A 26,286-nucleotide genomic window follows, 5' to 3' on the forward strand; every position below is an offset into this window, starting at 1 on the left:
TCCTCCCCCCGGCTGCCATGCGGGGCACGCCCCACCCGCCGGTGCCCGCGGGCGCCCAGCGCGCCGCGCCCGCTCCTTAGAGCCGCGCGGAGGGAAACCCCACCGCAACCGCTGCCACCGCTGCTGAGTCACAGCCCCGAGCCCGCCCGCTCCTCCTCCTCCTCCTCCTCCCTCCTCCGCCCCCGCCTCCCGCCGGCTCCAGCAGCGCAGGGCTGGCAGCGATGCCCGCCCCGCTGCCGGGGGGGAGAGGCTGCACGGCTCCCCGCACCGCCGCGCTCGTACGGCGGCAGCCGCACGGCTGAGCCATGATCGCGGCGGCGTTCCTGGTCCTGCTGAGACCCTACAGCATCCAGTGCGCCCTCTTCTTGCTCCTGCTGCTGCTGGGCACCATCGCCACCATTCTATTCTTCTGCTGCTGGCATCGCAGGCTGCAGAAGGGCAGACACCCCATCAAATCCGTCTTCTCGGGCCGCTCGCGGAGCCGAGGTGAGGATGCTGGCAGCGGCCCGGCGGCGCCGCGCGGAGGGCCCGGGACTGCGGCAGCCGCGTCGCCGCCCATCCCCGTGTAACGATGCGGGAGGGCGGCAGGGGTTGAGGGGCCGGCGGACCCCGGAGAGCCGCACAACTTCGAGCCCAACTTCTCGGGGTGCATTAAAGATAAATGCCGGAGGGCGGGGGGTGGGGACGGAGGGGAGCGGCGGCCCGAGCTCAGCCCTGACCTCTGCTTCCTTACAGATGCTGTCATGAGAACGCACCACTTTCGCTCTGAGGTAATTTATTTAGCACGCAATTTCAAGGTCAGAAGTTGTTCTCTTTACCTGAGTACTTGTCCTTATTGTTGTCCTCGTCCTTTTTCTGTCATGCAATCGCACAGCAAGCTTTTCATTTTGCACGAGAGCCGCGCCGTCCTGTTCTGTATTTGAATTGCTTTTTGTGTTTTGTGTGCTTAAAACAACAAGTTCCACGCAAAGCAGGAGCTCTGCATCCTCTGTTAGCTGCTAGTGCTATCTACTTCCAGAGGAGCAGCGCTCTGTACGCCCAGAGCTGCTCCGTGCCCGGCCCTATCCGCACCGCTACGGCTGCGGTGCAGAGCTCCTGTGCTGCCGCCTGCCCTCACTCACCTGCTGCGGGCAGGGAAGTGCTGCCTCACCCCAGCACTGCTGAGCGGTGCCAGGGCTCAGGCAGATGGGAAATGCCAACGCCAGCACTTCCCCAACGCTCCAGAAGCAGGAGCGGAACTGCTGGGAGAATGTGGGGAATGATGCTCATTGGGGTATCACTTGGTCTCTACGCTGCTCTGGTGTTTCTCCTGCCTGGTTCCCTGCTGCTCATTTAAGCCACATCTTCATGCCATTGCCTGCTATTAGAGAGTTTTTTTTGAAGATCTTTTGTTTTAAATTATTTACATTTTCCATACCTGGTTATGATTAAGAAAACGACTAGATTATGACCAGTATTTTTAAAAATGTGCATGCCATCCAGTTGTTGCAATTAGTGGAAATTAGTTTTAAACTCCCGTGCCAAAAATGGTATTTCATATTATTGCAAAGAGAGGACACATGGAGTGTAGTTAGCAAAGAGACCTCCTCTCTTTAACCCTGAGAAGTCCGTTCTGCTCTCGTGACTGGATGCTGAGTGCTGCACTAAGTGAGCCAACGGAGGTGTCCCTCCAGGAGCCAGGGCATTTGTCAAGGTTTCATTCCTCCAATAGGAAACGGTTGCTATGCGATGTTACTTTGCCATTAAGCCCAGAGAGAAATTGAGGTTGTGTTGCTCTGTGTTGAAGTAAGTGTGGCTCTTAGTGTTGACTCTTAGAAGGGAAGTTTGCAAAGTGACTCATTCATTCTCAGTAAACCACCATGCAACTATTTGTGTATCACCTGGTTAAAAGCAGGCACATTTTGTAGGAATTTCCATTTATGGAACCATGCAAGGATAAGGCATAAAGAACTATTGGATTCTTTCATAATTTCCTATATTATGTTTAGACAGAGTAAGGCTAATGGTCCAAGCTATCCATCTAAGTAATGGTGGAGCTGTTTTCCCCCTCATTTCTGGTCATGGACTTTTGATTCTTAACAGAAAATGATGAGTCATGTGATATAATTAACTTCTTATTTTCTTGGGTTTGTTTTTAATTTTAATTTTTAGTATTATTTTTTAAGTAAAACCATCTATTAATGAATCCGACTGAACCGATTAGTAATAAATTACAGATATGCTCCCATGGAAATGTTGGCAACATTATTTGAAACAGAATTTGATATTCTCAATATCTACATCACAAAGCATTATGCACTTCCAGCTCCAACAGGATACTGAGGAAAGCATGAGGCATGGAAATGAAAGCTTTGTATAGCTGCATTTTATTCTCCTCCAAAAATGAACATAGCATCAACTCTGCTGGCTTTCTCTATGCTGAGCTGTCTGTCAGGTGGAATTATAAATGCTGTTCCCTAATGATGATAAAAGATAACGAAGAAGAGTTTGATACCAAATAGCATTCATCTCCTGAGAGCTGGGTTCAATATGACTTGCATCCCACATGAGCGTGCAGGTGGTCTAGTGGCACTGCACAGAGAATTATAATTGCTCTATCAACAGAGCGGTTGGCAATTCCTGCATGATTGGCTGCCAGCCAGCAAAGCCTTATATTTGGAAAAAAATAGATGTGTAGCAAATGTATATTGAAGTTCCTTGCCAGAGCCGTAGCTCTTGTGGTGCATGCCTACGTTGTTGTCTTTGTCCCCAGCAGAGCTGTTCAGTCACTTCAGTGCTGAACCCCACACTAAAAAAAAAAAAAAAAAGAAAAAGAAAGAAAATAAATAAGACACACGATGGGAGGGTAAATATTGAATTTGAAAACGTATTTATGACCCTTACCAGATACCTCGTTATGAGTTTTATACGCTAGTGGTGGGTTTCACCCACAAATGCTTTTGTCTATTTTTGTGGGTCTTGATTTTTAGCATATCTGCAAAACCTCTCATTATTATACTGCACAAGTCTATGTAGATATTCCTCAGTACAGAATGAACTTGAAACACTTGACCCCCTGCCTCAAAAGGAGGTAAATTTGCATGAATCGTTATGAATATAAAGTAGGTTAAAGCCTGTCTTTGTTAGAGGTGCTTCATGGCAGAAAAATTAACCAGCAAGAAGATGAGAGAGCTTACAAGACAGCACAGTGGTCTCCCACTAACATTCATTTACTACTATCTTAAGTTTGTCGGATCTGTTTTTAATATATTCTTTGTTACACTTCTTTAAGTTCATTATAACTATTCTTAGGGTGCCCTTAATTACTCAGGCATTAGAGATATTCCCTGAACTAACAAAGGAATTGCACCCAGAATAGTTAATGTTTCTAATCTGAGTTAGACCTAGATATGCCATGGCTGTAAAAGAAGAAAACAAGTGAATTGCCAGCAGAAATATTCATTGCCTACATGGTAAATCAGCCTTTGATGAGTAGCTCTTTTAACTGTTCCCTCCCTTCTTTGAGAGTCAATTGTAGAATTGCATGTCTGTGCTGCACCGAAAACTACATCAAAACAACAATGTAACTCAGTTATAATGTTACCGAGATAGAGATTATGATCCAGTGTTTTGTTTTTGATTTTGTTTTAATTATTCCTTGTATATTGAAAGACTTACATGATACCAGTAATTCAGTTGCTTCACGCTTCCTTCACTCTCTGTAGGAGTTTGTTTTTTCATCGAGTATATTAATTTTCTCTCAGTACTTGAGGGCTTGACAGGTTTAAGTGTTCAGCACTTTACAAAGAGGTTTGAATGTTTTCCATACTTTACAATTTGAAAGCGCTCTTTAATGTGTGTGTTGCCACTTGTGATTTCAATTTCTTCCACAATTATTTCTCCAAGTTGTTTAAGCTTCTGGAATCATGGGATTACACGAGATTTTTACCTTTCAGTTAAAAAACAAGTAATCTGTTAGCTCTTTTTCTTGCAGAGCAATCTTGAATGCATGCAGGCTGGAGGCTTCTCACAGGCTTTGGATGACTAGCCTGCTGTAGATGGCTGGATATAGAATGAATCCCAGTGGTACTATTCTTAACATCTCATGATTTGAGGGCAGGAGTTCATGAGTAGGCAGGTTCTCATGAATTTTTAAGTAGTCTTGGTTTTTGTTTTGATTTGTTTTTATTTACGAGGTTGTGAAGGAACGCTTGCGCTAATTGCTAATATGATGGTTCTTATTGGGGAAAAAAATCTGTCGGATTTACAAATGTTTTGCCTGGAATTCTCTCTTAGCTTTACGGTTCTTCCTTAACTCATCTTTTGAGTTAGAAATACAGTTATCTGAGGACTGGGAGGTCTCATTATCTGTTGGTAGTCAGGAACAATATTATATCTTTTTGCATTTATTTTGGGCAAGCCTTATGTGAACGGTTCCACTGTGACCTGTGTGTAAGATCCTGCTGGGAAGCAAATCCATCAAAGTTTTACAGTCCACTATAAATTCTGACGTCACTTAAAACAGGTGCATGCTGGTGGGACTGGCTGCATGAGGAAGGCAAACCGGAATTGACCCTGTATGGAAAGACTCTGTGGAGGGATGGCAATGTATACAAACCACAGCTTCAGCAAATGATGAATTACATTTTGTCATTTGAGTTCTTCAGAATTCTCATTTTGTTTGTAGAACAGACTATATGTATATATATATATATAGGTCAGACAACTCTAATGACAATCTTTAAGAGCAAATACATTTGCTAAATCCTCCATTACCATACAATGGACACACCACAATAGAAAAGTCGCAGTAAATGCATGTGTTGGCTTTGCCAATAATGGATGCCCAGAAGAAGTTGTCGTGAATTTATTCAGAAGCATAGTTTAGATATAACTATCTCCCTTCCGAGGCTAATTGTGAGACAATTGCTTAAAAATACAGTTCTTGATATCTTGTAATACAATAATGTATAGTCTTTGAAGACTGGCACTATCACTCATCCCAAGCGTTGTGGAGTTATTTATACACTGCTCTAGATATACATTGCTCAAATGAAAAGAGAAATCTGCAGACCCTCCAAGCAGAATTTATTCTTCCATTTGATTGGAGGGAGTGCATTCAAGGAGCAAGGGAAACGTAAAGGGCCAGCCAGAAAAATACAATCATGCACCTATTCATAGTCTGTCTCTTCATCTTTATAGAGCTTCATCAGCCTGGAAATGTTTTACGTTTGTATTTGACATGGTTTTCCCCCAGGATATCTAAGCTGTTTTTCCATTAGTTGTTGTAAGAGTTAAAGAACAGGTTCAAGGGAAAATAAATCATAGACAAAAGCAAAAATAAATTGTTTTCTTATGTGTATGAAAGCACTTCTGTATAGGAATGAATAGAAATCTGTAAATATAGGTTATAGTGTGTAAGGACAAGTCCTATCCATTTCTCATAACGTCCAGTGACGTGGCCCAAACAGAATATGTTACACTGTGCTGTAACACAGCACAGAATCACAGAATTGCAGGAGTTGGAAGGGACCTCTGGGGATCATGTAGTTCAACCCCCCTGCTAAAGCAAGTTCCCTACAGTAGGTTGCAGGTGAGGTACTACTGAGATTCTGCAAATAGTACTTTGTCTTTAAATGACTATTAGCTTTATTCACTGCAGTGGTGTATTTAGATAGCCCAGTAAGCATTGGCCTGTGCTGAGAAACAGCCTGTTTGGCAGTTGAATCACAAAATAGATGGCATTTCCCCAGCTGCTGCAGCAAGATCGTTTGCGTTCCTGAGCTAACTCCAGATGAGGTAACCTAGGTGCCTTTGCTTTGTGCTATAGTGCAGTGTAGAAATGCCCTATATATTTCTATAGCTGTCTGGTTTCCTGTAGCTCTATTTCAGCTTCTGACAGAAGGCAGAGCATTGAAATGCTGAGGGGATTCCTTCTCAGCTCCATCAATCATTTGATAAAGAGCTGACATTGTGTCACAGTCCGTATCAATAGGTAAGACATGGTCTCGACATGCTGCATTTTGGGACCTGCATTATAAATGAACATGTCCTCACAGCTCTCTGACAGGATAGGGATAATCACTGCATAATGATCTGGCACATAATAAAAATGCTTATTTTTTTAATTTCCCATTATTACAATCATGCCAACAGCCTTCTAGCTGTCATGAAAGTATTTGTATACTTACAGTAAGAATTCTCAGCGTCTCTTTTTATCTCTGGAAATGCATATCTTACTTGTGATTGCAGCTTCAGCTGTGTTGCATGCCAGTTTACAGTTTACAATCCTAGTGCATATGAGCCAACAAGTGAAGCCATGGTGGTTTCAGGGGGATAAAGGCAGAGCACAGCTTATCTGTGTATGTCTGTACCCATGTACTGAATGAGAGCACCTAGCTGTCTTTTGTTGGCTGAAATTAACCTCAGATTGAAGCTGTCAATTAAAGTAGCTCAGGTCATACCTGTGGTAATCACATGTTACCACATCAGCTGCAGGAATGACTCTTATACAGATGGAGAGGATTGTGGAGGGGTTCACAGACCATGTACAGCTCAGAAAAGCTTAATCTTCTACACTGATTTCTCAGTTACTGTGGTTAGATTCCAAAAATGACAGATCAGGCTGTGTATCCATTTTCAGAAATAACTCAGTACTTTAGGCTAAATAATGAAAGAAAGCAGTGCATGAGCATGGTAGTACTATCCCAGGGCTCTTTCAGCTCCTGGGCTATTGTACATGTTTTCCTAGGTCATGGAACTACAACTCCCAGGCTTTTTCCACTGCATACCCTGGGTATGCAGTGGAAGAACTGTGCTGTGCACAGGGTAAGGTCACCTCACTGTTGTCATACAGAAGTTGGTTCATTTGGGCTTGGCTTGTTCAGCTAGCCACATCAAAAGTGAACAGACCCATGGCTTCTCAACCTGCCTCCATAATCTGCAGTCTGGAGGGCACAGCAGGCCCCAGGCTTGGCAAGAGAGTGCTCGACTCCTCCACATCTCCTGGACAAGGAGTTAGCACTGTGTTGCTGATATGCTTGATTAGGTGTTTACACTCACTGCTGTTATGACTGATCTTGAGGTAGCGCTACCATGACAGGTTATATTTGATCTGATTCCTTGTGCTTCTAGTTCACTTGTGAGCTGTGTGCCTGGCCGCTTGTTATCTGGGTGCTTCTTCTATCCAAAGCGTTTCAGCCCCAGCTGTGTTCATTGTGCCTTATGGCCTTGCCTCAAGGAGAGTTAGTGATTGGTTCTTCCTGACTCATCAGCAGCAGTGAAACATGAGTTATGGCTGAAGTGCAAAAGTACTACATCAGCTGTGGAAACTAGCTACATTTGACACTTGGGCAGACGTGTTTCTCACAGCTTATGCCAATGTCCTCATCACTGCTGTCCACTCAGCTGTTAGAACAACAGCTCTCAGCTTCAGGGTGGCAAGGTAAACAGAGCAAACTGAAATTGGAACACAGTTCTTACAAAGCTTTATTTCTGGATATCCAGACTACAGTGAAATGCATAATCATGTTAGATTGCAGTATTACGTTTATTCTTCTCTTTTGTTCTAGGGAGTAAAATGATACAACTAGGTCAAGGCATCATTCCTGTCTGATCTATTGCTGCCAACTTCATGTGTGTAAAGTGTAGGCAGAGTTGGAAAGTGACTTTGCAAAAACAGCATCCTTGTATACAGCAAGATAAGCTCTTTGCAAGCTTTCACAGTTTTATAGTCTATAGAGCTATTAAGCTGACCTAGAGTAGTTGTCTCCTTTAGGATGAGCTGAATAGTTCTTCAAGCCTCACTAACTGTACTGCCTGCAATTTTCATTCACTATAATAGGAGTTTTAGACTAGCTCCAGAAAGAGGTACTAATTCAGATATGTAAACATTAGTATCTGAATCCAGGTATCTTAATTCCTTAATACCTGAATTCCACCCCAGGTATCTTGCACATATATGTATGTATGTATATATATGCCTGTTAAATCTCTTTAGTTATGTTTCTACTTTGGTTAAGAGGACATCTTCACTTTCTGAGGTAGCATAAATTCTCTTTCCACTTTGCACTTCAAACAAATGCACTGGACAGATGAAAATTTCTTTCTACACATTGGGCAGCAGTTGTGTGGTATAGCAGTGTGTGTATCTTATTCTTTTCCCTGCTGTATTTTTAATATTTAAAAGGCTGTTTTGGTAATTATTTCTTTATGGCAGACTCAGGTTATATGCCATATACTGATGATGCTGAGGAGAAATGCTTGGGAAAAAAGCTATTGTGTTCTAAATGTGATTGTACTTTGCAGATCAGTCAGTACTCCATAGGATTGTGGTGACCTGAGGTAATAGTGAAGGAACTAAGATAAGTATCACAAGGGCTAAGAAAAGCAAGATAACAGTGGAGAACTGCAAAACTTCTTGATAGAGAATCTTAGGACTACTTAAAGAACAGGCTAGTTTCTGTGGCTTATAGATTTAGACAGAAAAGAGTACTTAAAAGGTACCTTGAGGCATAACTGGGGCACCAGTTATTTGCTTACACGTCATCAAATTTTCCTATCAAATCTTACTTGCTTTGTTAGGAATTCTGTCTTTGAGATTAAAAAAAGAAAAAAGCACAGCACCAATCACATGCAAATCAGCAGTGCAATACAGCATGGATTATTAAAAGTTATACTCCAAATTCATTCACCTGCCTAAAATCTAGGATCACACAGGGGCTTGTACTTGGACATCTGTGTGTTCCTTTAGAAGCTGGAAGGCAGGTTGCTGATACTGTGTTTCATGAACTGAGTTGGAAAAATAATCTTAGGCTACATAAAAGACAATTGCTTGTAATTGTATTGAAAGTCTGGACTTGGGAAAATTAGTATTACTTAGCACATGTCAAATCACAGTCTTCAGTATCTAAGAAATAATTCCTGCAGTGTTCGGAATTTGGGCCTTAGAAGATGAGAATAAAATCTCACGAGATAAATAGAACACGTGCAAAGAAGCACCAGCGGAAACTTGTTAATGAGAGAGTGAAAATGGAACGTGGAATGTTACATTTGATGTTCAATTGTTGATTCAGATCTTTACAGGTGTAACCCTGAGATAAGATTAAAAAAATAAAAGGATCAACAAAGCCACAAAAAAAGAGGAGAAGAAAAAAAAAAAAAGTTTGCAGTGTATATTTTGGGAGCTGCTAGAGACAAGAAAGAGCAAATACAGTTGTTTCCATTTTCTGTGTTTGTGTAGTGATATACCAGGTGAACGTAGGTTGTCTTCCTGCTTTAGAAAACTATGACCTAGCTTTAATTAACAATCCAAAAGAAATTTGGAGGACATAATGTGAATCCTGGATTTGGAGTTGAACTTACAGGGCTGACAGTTAGAGAAATGCTGCATTTTCTGTTCCTCTGTTAGTTTGTAAACTAAGCACATTTAGCACGGAAACTGCTGTGAGAGAAGGGAAGTAACTCAATCTTAGTCACTTTCAAAATTAAAGCTGGTCTTACAGTACAGGTGCATGTATATATATTTAAATACTTGTAGCAGAAATACTCATTAAGTTCTCTCTTTCAGTTTGAAGGGGAATTTGATACAATAAATGGATTTAATATTTAATTAAACCTGCCCTTTTTGTTCCAGTAAGCACTTCAGCTTGAGGGTTTGGTTCTATTTCAGCCCGTCTGCAAAACAGCTCAGAACTCCAGACTTGGGAGTGGTTCTGGTCCTGTGCATACTAATGTCTCCAGGCTGTAAGATGTTGTAGGTTGCATATACATGAAAGTTTCCAACCTTTTAGCAGACAGCAACTGACAGTTCAAAGACCATTCTTGACACCATTAATCGACAGGGATAAATAGATGGCAATTCTCACGCACAGACAACCATTGTAAAAAACCTTAAAAGCAAGCACACAGAGTTGGATATCTTTCCTTTGGCTTTGATGTTTGTTAGTGTACTTGGAAAACTGCATTTCTTGGGATATCCTGAGTTGGAATGGACCCAACAAGGATCATTGAGTCCAGCTCCAGGACCACTGAAAATTCAAACCCAGTGTCTGAGAGTGTTGTCCAAATGCCCATTCAACTCCAGCAGCTCAAAGCTGTGCCCACTGCCCTGGGCAGCCTGTTCCATGCCCACCACCCCCTAGTGCAGACCCTGTCCCTGACCTCCAGCTGTTCCTCCCCTGGCACAGCTCCATGTCGTTCCCTCGGGCCCTACCGCTGTCACAGAGCAGAGCTCAGCGCTGCCCTCCACTCCCTGTGATGAGGGCAGCTCAGCTGTCATGAGTCCTCCCGTCAACTGCTCTGCTCTGCACTGAACACACTGAGGGACCTCAGCACTCCTCATATGTCTTGTCCTTTAGACCCTTCATCATTTTTATAGCTTTCCTTTTGGACATTCTCTAATTGTTTTATTGTCCTTATATTGTGGTACCCCAAACCTGCATCCAGTGCTGGAGGTGAGGCTGCACAGAGCAGAGCAGGACCACCCCTCCCCTCTCATAGTGGCAGTGCTGGGACTGGGGCATCCCAGCATGTGTTGTCCCTTTGGGCTGTCAGGGCACACTGCTGGCTCATGTCCAACTTGCTGTCAACCAGAACCCCAGATCCTGTTATGTGGGGTTGCTCTCCAGCCTCTTATATCCCAGTCTGTAAGCAAAGACAGGTTTCCCTGTTGCAGGTGCAGAATTTGGCATTTGCTTCTGTTAAACTTCATGCAGATGGTGACTGCCCTGCCTTCTGATTTGTCATAGTTCTCTGCAAGGTCTCTCTATCCTTGCAGTAATCAACAGCTCCTCCTAATTTAGTGTTGTTCACAGACTTAGTGTACCTTCAAGTCCTGTATCCAAGTCACTGACAAAAATGAGTATTGGACCTAAAATGAAGCCCAGGAGAACTCCATTAGTGAATGATTGCCAGACTGATGTAACCCCATTTACCGTAAGCCTTTGAGCCTGACCTCTCAACTCACTGTTCACCCATCGTACTTTGTACTTGTCTAGCTGTATGGTGGACATTGTGTCCAAAAGGATACTGTGAGAAACACTATTGAAAGGTTTGCTGAAATCCAAGAAGATTACATCAACTGGCTTCCTTTGGTCCGCTATGTGAGTAGCCTTGTCATTTAAGCTAAGAAGCTCACTCAAATATCTGTGAAGGCATTTGCAAATACAGATGAGTTCAATTGCCATTCCTGCTGGTGTGCTGCAATGTTGCTTACTGCTGACCAGCAGTTTTTCTGCAGTTTACTGAAGCTCTGCTAGAAGGTAAAGTGAGTTGCAGTTCAGTATCCACTGAAGTTAATGCATCTGGACATCAGATAAGGCAGTCTCTTAATGTTTGATGACTATGAAAACACACACTTGCTGGAAAGATTAAACTACAAAATTAGAATTCTAACTCCCAATATATTCTACATAAAATTTATATTCGGAAAAATGAAGAATTAATATAATAGTAGGTAATGCATGATAAAGGCAATAGGGATTGTGAAAGGCTAGAATAAAAGGAAAAAAAGAAGCAGGTGAATTAATAAACAGCATAACTAGAGAATGGAGCAAAGATTTGTGACACAAAAGCAATAATGGGATAGCACTGCTGTGTTCATATGGCTCTATTAAAACATACATGAACAATTAAAAATAAAAGAAAAATGAAGAAAGTAAAAGGGGGAAAAAGATTCATATATTACCCAAAATGTCCTCATTAAAAGCAAAAATTAGAGAGGTTATTTAAGAAGGTCCAAAATTCCTGTTTTTAATGTTAATAAAAGGAGTAGGAAGGGGAACAGACAATGACATAAAGCCTGCAGAGTGTCACTTGGTTATCAAATACGAGACCACACCGAATTCTGAAAAAATGGGATAAAGGAGTAAACATGATATTCAAGACCTGGTCATATTACAGAGAAAAATCATATGTGCACTTTGTTAATCTTTTAAGGTCACAGTCTCCAGAAAAGATCTTTTGAATGACAAGTCATTGATGAGTTCTGTCGGATGTATAACTCGATCAGAAAAGAAGATGGGATGGGAAATATTTAAATGGAATGGAATAATCACACAATACTATTATACATATATCAGTAATAGAAATTAATAAGCATAGTGGTGTAGGGAACCTGCTTTGACAGGGGGGTTGGACTCGATGATCTCTAGAGGTTCCTTCCAACCCCTACGATTCTGTGTTTCTGTGTTTCTGTGATACTGTGCTAAATTATGTGGATCCAGGAGGAGTTATGTTAGTGAATAAGGACATGTAAAACTCTCACATAAAACTGATGGAAAAAGACTGCAATTATTTCTATAGGAAGAGGAAAATAAGAGGAAGCCTGTTGATACAGTGTAGATGGAAGGATCCAAGGCAGACCAAATTCCTCATGTTTGTCATGGGTCAGATTCATACTTCTTAATCTTGGACACTTAGAGCACAGCCGTCTGTGAGTGAAGCAGTCAGCCTGGGCTTCACTTATGGCCAGTGGAGAGAAGCAGTCCCTCCAGGTTCATCAGACCCATTGTTCCAAAGGGAGCCTGGGGAGATCATAGAATCAATCATAGAATCATAGAATCACCAGAGTTGGAAAAGACTACAAGATCATCCAGTCCAACCATCCACCCATCACCAATAGTTATCAATAAACTACATCCCTCAACACAATGTATAAGTGTTCTTTGAACACTTCCAGGGTCGGTGACTCCACCACTGCCCTGGGCAGCCCATTCCAGCACCTGACCACTCTATTAGGAAAGTGTTTCTGAACATCCAAGTTGAATCTCCCCTGGCACACCCTGAGGTCATTCCTTCTACTCCTGTCACTAGTTACACAAGAGAAGAGGCCAACACCCTGCTCGCTATGAACTTCTTTCAGGTAGCTGTAGAGATATAGATCTTCTGAGCTTTACTCAAAGGAATCCCACATAGTGTTTCTGTACACATAAATCAGGCACTGAATCAGAGGTGTGATCCTAAAATTTGTCTGGAAAGGAAGATACTTTTTAAATGGAGCAGCTTACCACAGAATTCATTTTATACAACCAGTCAGCTGTGCTCATTAGCACATGGTGTGAAAATGGAGCATTCATCATTAGTTTAGATGAAATGATAGACACAACAGGTCTATTCAATGTTACCACACTTCATTCCAGAAGAAAAAAAATCCCACAACCTTTAGAGAAGGCATAAAAGGATTAATTCACAAAGCTCAGCTAAGATCTAGATCTTCCCAGCCTTCTTCCAAAGGCAGAAATCTTTCCTTTAGGGAGCTAACTAGAAGGACAAGCATGAATGATTTGGAGAGAAGATAATCTCAGGTTTTTTTAGTTCTTGAGTTTCTCTGCGATACATAAAAACTGGTTCTGGTTCTTCTTTAATGAAGTGTACATTATGGTGTAAACCTGTGCTATTTGTACAATAATTTTATAAGAAAAGAGATTTTCTAAAATCATATATTTGAAGTATTATCTGTTAGGTTTGCCTTGTGTCATAATTTATTACGGAGACAAAAAATGAATAAAGTAGGTCCAGGAAGGAACAGCTATCTCTCAACACAAAGAAGAAAAGGTCTGTCATTGTCTAGTGACACAGCATTCACGTGACACTGGAAAGTACAAATTGCTTAACAGTGTTAGAGCAACCTCACTTGCCTGCATCAACTTAAAATCTCTAATGCTTCCTCAGTGGCTTGGTATCAGATTTTGTACTGTGTCCTTGAGTACCTTGTAATACTTGTCTGCTCTCCGCCTCTGGCTTGCCACCTAAAATAGTGCTCTCTTTACTAAACAAACAAATACTTTTGGCATTTTCAGTTTTCTTTCTTCTTCTTCTTTTTTTTTTTTTTTTTTTTTTTTTTTTTTTTTTTTTTTTTTTTTTTCCCTTTTTAGTTTGATTGCCATGTTAGTACAGCACATTTTCAACTTTGGGCTCAAATGAAGGATAATAACACAGATGGCACACGGTGCCTCTATTAATTTCACTGCTGAAGGAATCTCTGGCAGGTCTAATTTTTGCACTGAGTGAGGAACAGCAGCTCCCATACCCCTGCATCGCTTTTAAGTCCTCTCTGCATTTCTTTGCACACCTGCAAAGTCTTGTTGCAGGTATGAGTAAGCATTTCAGGCTTTGGTCTAAGGACTCTGCCCTTGTAACATTATCCTTGTTGATAAGGAATCAATTTTCCACCTGAAATCATGATCCTCTGCCTTCATCGCATTATAATCCTCTGCAGGGTAACCACTCACGCCAGTGCAGACAGATTATGACTTCAAGTGAAGAATAAGCTTCAGCAGCAGGAGCAGATGAGCTCTTAAAGAGATAAAGATTTCATTTTCTTGCTAGCAAAAGAGAAAATATATATATATCAAATACAAAGAAAAAGCACTGTGCATAAACAGACCTTCCTGGAAATCACAAGTGACTTTTTATTAATGAAGCATAATACTCAGTTAGTGTATCTTGAATTATTTTGAGGGGAAGCCATTCAGTGGGAGACCCACATACTTAAAACCCTATTTGCCATGTATCTGTAAGCACTTCTAGAGCTGCTTAGTTTTTACCAAATTCCACTGTTATATAAACATACTTTCCCAAAGAGTTTTATCTTCCTAGCAGGATGGGTGTGTGGTAAGGGAGCAACTGAAGTGTGATGTATATAGCCTGACCCTCCCCTGACACAGCCCCAGTTGCTGTTATCTGTAAATGAATCATAATCTGTTTAACATTTAGAAAATCAAAACAGCTTTGCTGGGTATTTTGGTCTCTTAAGGGATACTTTCTTTTATTGTGGAATAATCCCCAATACACACTTCTATATTTTTGCAAAGAAAAAAAAAATTCTACAAGTAAGCTCTGTAATAGTAGGTTTCTTGTGTTGTATTTTTGTCCTGTCATCCTGACTGGCCTTAGTATCATGATGGATGATACACTGCAGATATGTTAGTTATTTTACAGTGTGCAAAAAGCTTCTCCAATTGCAATAGGAACATCTCACAGTTTTATGTACTGGAATGTTTAGAGCCTTTATGAATCTGTGCAGGTCTATTGGCTGCAGTAGCTTTCATGATGCATGTCTTGGTTGATGTGCAGACATTTGCTTCTATTAAAGATACAGGTAATCAAAGTCAGCTCCTACAAATAGACTGAACAACTCTTTTGTTTCACTAGAGTAGGATGGATTGTAAATAAGGACCCAGGAAATCTGGGCTGCATCTTTGTCATATATGCTTTATGGTCCTGATGCAGCACATGTACAGACTCAACCTCCTGCACGGACTAAGTAGGGCTGGGGTGCATTCCTGTCCATCAATAGAAGGTTGCTATGAGAAGTTAGGTTTATCCAAGTGCTAATACTTTATTTTGGCAATTCAACCTTTTCACATCATGTTGCATGCAAGATTGAACTGTAGTGATTACCAGCATGTTTATGTAAATCTGTTTATGTGTCTTTGGCATTAGGAGCATTCCTTTAAAGAGCTAAAATAACTGTCCATCTGTAGTGCCCAGAACAGACTCCTGCATGCTCATGGTGATTGATGTGGAGGGAACCCAGGAAAATATGAGAATGCTCTGTGTAAATTTCTGCAAGTAGTAAAACAGGGCTACCATTATACCTGTTACCATTAAATAAATGAAATTGCCATAAGGCTGTAAATCATTCTGGTTGACGTTCAGAAATTTTCACAGCAAACCTCTGTAAAGCTTTTGTAAAGGACAGCTTTTCCTAAGTTTACTCTTTTGGCCAAATATATATGTACTTCCCAGATAATAAGCAAAAGACAGCTGTCCTTCATAACTCTTTCATTCTAAATGGTAAGATCTCCTCCTAGATCTAGCAGCATCAGAACTTGTAACGAGAACAGTTAGTGGTCATTGTTTTGCTAGCTACCTATTTTTCTTCATTTTCATTCAGGAAATAAAAGCATATTTTCTGCTCACACTCCCTAGAACAACTTCTCATGAGGCCATGAGAGGACTCGGAACATTTAATTATAAATATTAAATTATAGTTATTTAGTTACAACTAACCAAGTGTGGGCTCATAAAGAAAAGCAACAGGAGTTACTGTCAGTAACATACATAGTTGAAACATATGAAACAAATGTGACATTCACGGTACATGGCAACATCCTTTTATTGTTACATGCAGTATATAGGGACATTATATTAATTTAAAATGAGCATGCTTGTACCTCAAGTTGTTGTCATTTTTGAGATCCTGTGTTATTTCTCTGTTGCTACATGGCTCTACTGTGGGAGATGTTAAACACGATGATTGCTTTTTCTGTTGCAGGGCTTTAGATCAAGTCCTCGTCATGCCAGAAGACGTGTAGCACCTCGCCTTGAGGAAACACAGCCTTTAGTAGAAGCTCACCATCTAAGTGAGCAGGAAACCTCTGTAAGAAAAAGGAAAATCAAGAAAAGCAGCCGAGTGCAACCAGAATTTTATCATTCCGTTCAAGTTACTCCAACTCGAAAACCAGTGAGTATTCTACCCATAGGGATAAGTGGCATTGAAAGTATACTGTAGAGGCATGTAATACGATTCTGAGTTTTGGGCCATCCATATTCTGTTCCTTAATCTTGAAGATCTTTTCAGTTCTCACGTTCAGTGACTCCACATACAACACAGTTAGACTTCACCTAGCACTGATTCATAATTTCAAGAAATACCGTTCTGAAGAGGTTTTTTTTTTAATTTTGATTTAATATTCAACAAATAGTTAATATTCATATATTTTATTTGATAGTTTTACATTGATACTATTTAACAGATTTTCATAGCATATAATGGAAACTGAAATTGGATATTACTGAAATTCCTCACTAAATTTATCAGAGAATCTATGTACTGAACCAAATTTATATTAAACCTCATTACTGCATACAATTTTGAGGTCTATTCTGCTTTATACATTATTTACAATACTTCTGCTCAACAAAATTTGCATAGAATCTTATTGCTCTTTGCTCTTCAGCTTGATTTGTACATAGTTCTTATAATTTTGGTATCCTACTTTTAGAGAGGAAATTTGGCAATTTATTGAAACATTAATACAATCTCCAATGTGAATGCGTCTAAAAATACTTCTTGAGGACATAATGAATTTCTCTTTTTATAAGAATTCACCTTTTCAGTGCATTTGATGACTAACCTATATGCACCTACGTTAAGAGGTTTATACTACTTCCATTAAGACAGAATTATTAAAAACACAACCATTAAGCATATCCAATTAAAGTTTGTCTCAAGGTTGCTCCAGCCAAACTGAACCTTCCAAAATTTCTTTTAATGCACTACCAAGAATTACCAGGAAGATCTGAAGTTGATTTGAAGAAGAGCATTCTTTTTTGGAAGTGCTTTGCCTGAGAGCAAGAAACTTCTGCACTGAAAGGAATACTGAAGTTGCCAACACCAGCCACTTTTTCCACTCCACCCTGTTCCTTTCACTCCCATCCTACCTTGCTCTTCAGACTACTTCATCTGACTGTTATTCTTGCTAGGTCTCCACCTTTAAACCTGTTGTTGTCTGTTTTTTACTTGCTTATTATCCTTTACCCACTTTATTCTCCCTCTTTCCCCTTTCCCACCTCCTCTATTATTTTCCAGTCCAGACTTACTTTTTAAAATTCCCTTTCTTATTTGTTTGTTCTTAATTTTCATAGAATCATAATGGTTGGAAAAGACCATTAAGATCATCTTGTCCAACCATCAACCTACCACTACACTCACTAACTCATGTTCCTCAGTGCCACATTTAGACTTTCCTTGAACACCTTCAGGGATGGCATATGGTAACTGTTGAGTCACAGCCTGAAACAGTGATTAAACACCTGGGGAAAAGACCTGTTCAGCCCTGGAAGGGAAGGTGAGATAATTCACCTGTGCAATCAAAGGGGTGGAGCCAGGCTCTTAGACCTCATTTAAGGGCTGACGGCCACTGAAGACAGGCCTCTTACTGGTGGTCTCTTCTTTGTTGAGTCTTTCTTTGAGCCTAGATTTTTGGAGAGGTTGAGCATCCTTCTTTTCTTTGTAACGCCCTTTCATTGTGCTGGTTCTGTGGCTGTTACAGATGGTGACTCTACCATTTTATTGGGCAGGATGTTCAATTACTTTGCTACTCTTTCCAAGAATGTTTTTCATTCAACCTGAACCTCTCTGGTGCGATTTCAGACTATTACCTCTTGTCCTATCATTATTCACCTAGGGAAAAGGCTAATCCCTCATCTCTCCATAGCCTTCTGTAGAGGCACAATAAAGTCTCCCCCCAGCCTCCTTTTCTCTAGACTAAACCTCAGTTCTCTTAGCTGTTCCTTATAAGACTTGTACTCCAGATCCTTCACAGCTCTGTTGCTGTTCTTTGGCAGGGCCTTGGTATTTTTCTTGTAGTAATGGGTCCAAAACTGAACACAGTACTCAATGTGTAGTTTCATTTTCTTCTCTGGCAGGCCTATGCTGAAAGTAGGCTCACCTGTAATTGTAATTGCTGAGGCTATTACCAACTGCTGCTGTTTATCATTGTGGGGATTAAAAAAAAAAAAAAATGCAATAGGTGGTGCTGAATTAAAGGGCTAAAACTGTGGAAGTGCTGTAAGCAGCAAAGTAGGCTTTGAAGAATGCTTTAGTGAAGGTAACAAAGCTCTGTTTTTTCTCTAAGTCAGAAGCATGTCAGAGACTTCAGGATCAGCAAAAATAAATAGTGAAAGAACAAGAAATCTGTAGAGTTACTGAGTAACTTCAGTTTCACTACATTTCATAGAACTGCTGGTGTTTGACAAGTCTTCCCACTGAAACAATAATAAATCTTAGGCCTAGTGTAAACACCTCTCAAAGCTGTCAACATTGTGTCAGTACCTTAAAACTGCTTTTGCTGTGTATCTCCTATGCAATGTTATATAGTTCTTTTGATAATCTTTTGTTCTAAAGGCTTGATGAACTAACATTATATAAAAAAGTATTGTGATTGTTACTGCACTACAATCCAGAAAAACATAAGTCACCAAATTCATTCCTTTTGGGCGTTTTAAGCTATTCTTAATGTATTATTGATGTCATGGTGACGGTGTGAGTAAGGTTAATGCCATGACAAATCATTGCAGTGTTGCAAAGTTCCTCAGAATCACAAAGTCATCCATCCTTCAGTTCAGTGGAGCTTTGCTCCATTTAGTCTTGATGCCTTGAAGACGATACTTTTGGCCCTTGCTTTCATGCAATTGTACACGACTTAGTGCCAGAAATGCTTGTTAGTCTGCATAATTCTCCATCGTTTTCCATTATTTTTTCCTGTTATTCCCAGCTCTGCTCACTTGAGACACTATAAATAAATCATCTATTGCCTTGATGACCATGGAACTATTCATATGCAGTTCCCGCCACATCCTGCTTAGTCATTGCTTGGAGAAATGACATATGATGTTTGCTAATTAGAAGATACAATTTCTACTCATAAAACATTTCTCTTTATGATTATTTTGTTGCTTTTTGACTAATTTTGTATTTTTTGTTGTTCCTGTATTCTGATAAGAGATATTTCCAAAGCAATTATAGAACAGCCTCATGGAAAACTTCTTCTTTGCTCCAGGAAAATTTTGCTTAATCAACCCTAAAGTATGCTAGCCTGTGTTCCTGCTCTACTGAGATATAATCACACTTTAAAATAACAATAAACCCTTTTCAGATATTTCTTTAAAATTTTTATTTTATTCAATGTTTAAATGCCAGGTTTTCTGCTACTTTAGATCATCTTGTATTGACATTATTGCACATAGATCTAGTTTTTGCTTTTTCCTGGACTTGACCAAAATGATCTCAATTTGCTTGGCTTTTTTCTCACTTCCTTTGTAGTAAACTGAGGTCTTTTGTGTATCATGTCATAATTTATGTAGGTGTAATTTTATGTATGGGAATAATCTTCCTGAATGCAATTTTCTCTCTGAGAATCTCCACAAGCATATGTTTTCAGAAATAGAATGGTAGTTTCTTCTGATTATTTTTTTAATACCTTCCTACACTTTGGCCTAATACTGATTTTTACAAGAAAGAGTTAATACCCTTTAACACTTGATTTTATTCATCTTCTTGCATTGAATCATCAGCATAATATTGTGCAGTTTACCTCTTTTATGACAGTGTTGAATCCTGTAGGTCTTCTCTGTGGTAGTTGTGTTATTTGAGCTGTTCTGTACAGGTCACAGTTATAGGCCCACTTCACACTAACAAGAGCATGGATACCTATTACCAAAGTGTGCTTTGAGGTTTTTTTTAACACAACGGAGAACATCTGAGAAGAAGCAGGACTGTGTTCTTTAAATTACCATGACTTCAGGCAAGTCAAATGTATCTCCTTTCAAGAATCAGGTGACTACTATTCTGAATGAGATGAATTTTCTGCAAAAAGGATTTTATTTTTTTTCTTCCAAAAAGGAACCTTTTGTGAGTTTGCTGCTGTCAAGAGAAATTTCTCTAAGGTGAATTTTAAACTGTTCAAATGGTAGAGTTTTATTACAAGTGTTTTACAAATATTATCTGCGTTTTTCATTGTGGTCTAATCTGAAACAAGATTATATCACTCTGTAAATTATTAAGTTTGTTTGTCTGTGGTGACTTGGAACCAACAGATAACCTTGAGTTAGTGTAGAGGTGTGTAGCTTCCGTGCTGTGGAGTCAGGCATACAGTTCTGACAATTCTAATCTGCCCTGTATGTTTAAATGCATAGCTGAAAAGAGATGCTCTCAAAGCAGCATCTGTTGATATCTTCATTGTTAAACCATTTGAGGGACTTTTAAATTACCTGACTCATTAAAGCACCCAGGTTATTTAAGGTGATGTCTATCAAAATTTACACTTGCATTTGTGATAGCAGGATCACTACAAGTGGCAAATGAGACTACAGAGGCTGGGGCATAAGTAAGCCTTGTTTCTTCACTTCCAGGTGCATGTGTTAAAATCTACTGATGTAAGCAGCCTCATCTGGCTCTACTGAGACTCCCGTGACTGAGGTGAAGCTTACACTGTAAAGAGTCTGATGACGCAGACTTGATAGCAAAGTTAATCAGTTTATAATGCATTTAAGACTGTGAGCCACACCATCCAGTCTTACTCAGCTATCCTGATTTTTGCTTTTATGTATTTAAACCTTCAGATCTCTGTCTGGGGAGGAAGAAAGAAAAAAGAAACAACAGTATTACAGTTCTGTTATAAAAAAGTGATGCTTTAAAAATGTTTGATACTAGGTCAGTCATAGAAGTCTAGGTACTAGTTGACACTTGTGTTACTTAAGATGAAATATTTCCTGTGGGTAAAATTGTTCTGAAGGGCTTTTAAGGTGCTTTATTTTAAGTCCCATTACATAATTTCCATTTGATTTTAGTTTTCATTTATTCTTAATCTGATGCCATTTACTGGTTTTCCAGTATCAAGATGTGCTTTACTTGATATTTTGAGTGACCCAATTCAGACATCATGCCAAAATTACTCATCACCCTGCACAAGACTTGGTTAATTCCAACTATTAGCTATTTAATCTACAGATTACATCCATAGCTTACTTCTGGAGACATCTGCTTGGGTTGGATTGTGTCTCTTGTGAATCACATTTAGAAGCAAATATGGCAGCGCACAACCATATCTTCTTTCATCTTCAGCTTTTTTTTTAACATTCTATTAATTTTCTCAGAGCGTGAGACAAATCTTTGAGCACACAAAGCACACGTTATCTCTCAGGATGAGTGCAGCCACGGTGAAGAAATGCAAGGAACACACGAATGCAAAGAACATGTGAATGAACATAAAGGAAACAATGAGTGTAATTTTTGCTTCAGTATCTAAAGAATATTGATGTTGATTTTAAGAAGAACTGGAGAAGGTTTATTAAGTGATTAATTTGTAAAGATTTTAACAAGATTTAAGCATCTAGTTATCTTAATGTCTTGAAAAATATCTCTAGGTGCCCATTCTAAGTGTGTAAGTTGCATATGTCATCTTCAAAATGAACAGAGAGCCTTCAGTGGACATTAGGTTGACCTTAAAGGTCTCTCTCCCTTCGCAAATGCACATGCCTACTAAGAGACTGTTTGCACCTGTTTCTTGGACTTTGGTGTTTCACTGCTTTTTTTACAGTAGATAAATCCACTCATAAACCCTCTTGAAGCAGTTTTGCACAAAGACTCTACCCACTGCTCTGGTAGTTCCTGTGACATCCTCCCTTGTTGCTTATTCCTGACTTTTCTTTCCTTTTGGCTTCTTTTCCTTCTCCACCCTGCAGCTCATCTATTGCATGTTCTTCAGGAATCACATTATACTCACTGTCAGTAAGAAGATGGATGTGTGGAGAGGAAATTTTCGTAATAGGGAGCAGATGCCTATTTCTTCCATTCCTTTTGCCCAGCTCCCAGGTTGTTTAGGATTTTGAAGAGATTTCTTGAAGGTTTCTTACTTGTAGGTCATAGAGGTGATGCTTTTAATGGTTTAAAAATATTTTTTTGGTTAAAATACAACAATAAAGTGCTAAGAACATGAGACTTAAAATTATTATTGTTTTTCTAGTGATTTTCTGTGCAGTAGCAGAAGGCAGGTTAAAACATCATTAATCAGCTATGATTTTGGTACGATGGTGTTGTTTGCACAACTTAAAATGAGCAGTAATTGTCTCTCAGATGCCCAGTAACTATACTCTAAATGCAGATGTTTCCTCTTCCTCAGGAGTCAGTCTTCAGAATTGTATTGTATAACATCCTACTGTAGCACATAAACAGTACATCTTTATATAGCAGGGGACTCCATTATCCATTAGTATTTATATATAACATTGCACCTGGGTATTATGTTAAAAGAACAGACTGACAAAGACAGGTATTCAAATGTTAGGAAATGCTGGAATTGATGTTACACGTGCAGCTTTACTTCAGTTGACTTTGCATCTACATTGCCATATAGAATGTAAATGTATTCTGGCATTCTCTTTACTCCAGGCTGTACTCTGTACATCCATTGTAGGATGGAGGAGCTCTTGAGATGACTCTTATGTGTGGGAGTCTTACTGCAGAAGTTGTAGAGTGTGTAAATGAATAAAACAGGAGATTGCAAGAGGAGAAAGGACCTTTTATTTCTGTACAAAGCAGTAAGTGCTGTCTTGAAAAGCGATGGGCACAGGGTCACCGTGAACTTGTCAATCAACTGGCTTAAAACACTTTATATCCTCCATTTTCTAAATGCCTGACTTACAGCATGTAGTTAGCCACCCACCACAGAACTCCACGTGTCCAGGCTCTGAGTATTACCAATGCATAATTCTAATAACCCTAGTTTGACCCCAGGTATCAAACTTGACTTGGTTTCAGTTTGTCCCCTGTGTAATGCAAAAGATAACCACAGTCAGACATTACTGTAGTGAAAAGCATCACAAAACTGTCTAAAAAGTAATCTTTTCTTCAGATCAGTATTTCAGTAGAATGAAAAAAGTTCTGGGTCTGCCCACTGAACAGAGTATGGTAAAACCAAATATTAAGCAAGTGTTCATGGAGTGAATATCACTCATCACTTGCAGTAAACAGGAGCTAGAGACTGTGTACGTAATAGCACATGACCGGATTGTTATGACTGCATATGACATGGAAACAAAAAGGCTGAAGTAATGTTGCATGCTGAGGGATTTAGTAACATTTTACTGCTGGACTTTGCAACCTTAAGAACAGTGCTTCAGCAGGAACTTGGTGTTAAAGATCCCACTGTTGAAAAAAGTTAACTTAAAAAGAAGCGCTGCTGTGTGGCTCATCAGCAGGTTTAGTCACTTGAATTACGCCACAGAAATTTCTGCTACTGAAACTTAGAGACTGGCAGTACCTGTATTCCTCCATGTGAATCAATAATACAGGGGAAGAGTTAATTTTCTAGAGGAACTCTCAGATACGTGCTCTTGGTGGAGCTCCCTACAGTTTCCTACAGGCTTCCCAGGGGAATGTGCTTTTTTTTGTGCATTCTTCCCAACCTTTTCTTTTTCTGCCCCATCCCTTCCAGCCTGTTCCTGGCCTGCATCCATCCCACCACTGGCTCTTTTCTTCTGCCTGCTCAGCCATACTTCCTACTGCTTGCTCCTCTGCTGACCGCAGCCCTTCTTCTCTCATTCTGTCAGTTCTTGCATCATTCCCGTGTCTTTGGAGCCAGCCCCAGACTCAGCCACTGTAGTGCTCAGAGGTACTTGTTTAACCAGCTCTTTGATTTCTGTGTCTCCCTGAGGCCCCCTTGTTACCTTCCTTGGCTCCTTTGTCTTTCTTCTTGGAGACTGACTCCTCAGTTTCTGCCCGCCTTGTTCATCAGGTAACCTCATTCAGAGCCTTTTGCTGAGGGACTATCAGTTTTACATCAGCTCATTAGGTCCTTGGTTCTCCCCTGGTCCACTCTTTCCAGCACGGTCACTTGTCTCAGCTGTTGTCCTGCGGCTCTGTTTCTCCTTTAGTCTTTATGCAGGCTGTTGAGCCCTTAAACACTCTTCAGCTCCAGCCCCTAGACTCTATTTCTGGACTCGGCCAGTCTCAGTGTTTGTCCCTCAGGCTGTCAGTCCCGCTGTATTTCTCCTGCCCTTTCCTCCTGCATGCTGGTTCCGGTGTTTGTCCTCACTGCATTCAGATCATATGGCTTTTTCCTCTTCCTGGCTAAGCAAAGCTGAGCAATCACCAGGAGCATATAAGTAACAGCCTCCTGCCCATCAGGTCTGGTGCCTGCATGCCCTTGCTCTTCATGCTTCTTGCCCACCTTGCCATCAGCCTGCAACTATGCCAAGTGACTATTAGGCAGAGAGGTCAGCTTTGTCTACATCTCTCCCTGTTGGAAGTATCCCGTTCAGCTCCTCATCAAGGATGATGGGTGTCCTCAGATGGGAGGTAAGAGCTGCGAGGATTGGATTTGTGTGGTCAGTCTGTGGTGGTGGGGCGGTGGCCTGGCAGCTGTAGGTGTCCTGGGAGTCTTTGGTTTGTGAGAGCCAACCTACAGAGGTTTCTGCTGTAAGTTCAAACGTGGCCTTGTTTGAAAAAAATCCAGTGAAATCACACTGGTAATCACCTAAGCTCTAGGAATAAATCAAACTATTTAACTTTGCAGAGAAGGGCTAACAGATGATAGGAATGAGCAGATAAGAGGTTAAAAGAAGTTGACTAACTCAGCAAAACCAATAAGTGCTGAGAGGCAATATGATGCAGGCTGTTGCTACAGGGAAGCAAGAGGAGCATTTAAGCAAATGAACGTTGCTATCTCAAAAACTAAGGACCAAGTATGAATTTCAGGTGTCAGTAGAGGAAAAATACTTCTGATCAAGAGAACAGTAGGTTCTGCAGCAGCTCTTTAGTCAGTGCAGTGAGATCAAAACCACGCTTTCAAAAGATCTACTTTATACTCAGTGGTGCCAGGGATAGCACACGATATTTATATTTCAAAGACTTATCGCTGGCAAATGTTGACAAACTTTTAAGCAAGAAGATAAAAGCTCTGTGTAGAGCTTGATTTAAAATAGCTGTTCCAAAGCCCAGAGTCCTCTCAGTTTTATTTTGTTTTTAATTCTTAGTGTTGACAGAGAAGTACGGGGTATTTTCATCCATCTTGCTCTCAGGCTTCTGAGTCAGCCTTTGTCTCAGCGCTTTCAGGAAAACTCAAGCTTGTGCAGGGAATATTTTCAACCAAACATAAGGGAACCAAAAATGGATTTTAGTACTGAAAGCAATTTGGTAACTTAATTACTATCAGTACTATAGTGTTACGAAATTACTAACTTACCTTAGTTCTTACAATTACCTAGCCCTATAGTACTGAATTGCTTTCAGTTCTTAGTCCAGAGTGCTTTCATACTCTGATATAGATTTTCTGGTTGAGTGATTTTTTTATTAAAACATACAGAAACTACAGTGAGAAGTTTAAAAGGCTGAGAGAAGTGTCTAAAGCCATATGGTTTCTTATTCTGCATTCTTCCTCTGCTGCACTATTGCCTCATGGTCTCAACAAGCAGATAAAAGTATCTGTGTCCTCCTCAAACCTTATGTCTGTCTGTCACATTATTCTCTATTGTGTCTGGCAGATGAGGGGGTTCTTAACTGTAACTTAAAATTAATTAAAAATGTTTAGTTAATGGAAAGTTTTTGCAGCAGCTGTATAAAGCAGTCATTTCTTCCACAATAAGTAATTCATGCAAGACTGCGAATTTTGAGGCTGTGAAATTGTGATATTTTTGGTACTTCTCACGGTAGTATCTATGAAACACTGATTTTTAAAGATCGTGGAAATAACACTTGTTGATGGGCTTAATATAAAGCTGAATCAAAACACTCTGTGTACT

General features: G+C 40.2%; 1 protein-coding gene and 1 long non-coding RNA gene across 35 annotated transcripts in view; one reads left to right on the forward strand and one right to left on the reverse strand.

The window, feature by feature from the left end:
• Positions 1 to 264: 264 nt before the first annotated feature.
• The window catches only part of DST (dystonin), a 280,915-nt gene continuing 254,893 nt past the window's right edge, over positions 265 to 26,286 (forward strand). For 27 of the 34 annotated variants that reach the window (XR_014944222.1, XM_015859182.2, XM_085542024.1 and 24 more), the window contains exons 1-3: positions 265 to 486; positions 736 to 797; positions 16,259 to 16,447. Coding sequence is in view for 33 of the 34 variants with exons in the window: in XM_015859182.2 (XP_015714668.2) it covers positions 306 to 486; positions 736 to 797; positions 16,259 to 16,447 (432 nt within the window). In the remaining variant the exon portion in view is untranslated. Of the gene's footprint in view, positions 487 to 735; positions 798 to 16,258; positions 16,448 to 24,628; positions 24,845 to 26,286 lie in introns of those variants that run through there. The other 7 variants (XM_085542019.1, XM_032443507.2, XM_085542025.1 and 4 more) reach the window with 3 other exon arrangements.
• On the reverse strand, positions 13,772 to 16,272 carry LOC107312096 (uncharacterized). Its single transcript, XR_014944223.1, has 2 exons — positions 16,158 to 16,272; positions 13,772 to 14,274 (listed from the first exon to the last, which is right to left on the reverse strand). It is a non-coding gene; the product is annotated as an uncharacterized LOC107312096 (long non-coding RNA).

This window comes from Coturnix japonica, chromosome 3, assembly GCF_054131305.1.
Source record: "Coturnix japonica strain WE chromosome 3, WE-NBRP24, whole genome shotgun sequence".
NCBI classification, from domain to species: domain Eukaryota; kingdom Metazoa; phylum Chordata; class Aves; order Galliformes; family Phasianidae; genus Coturnix; species Coturnix japonica.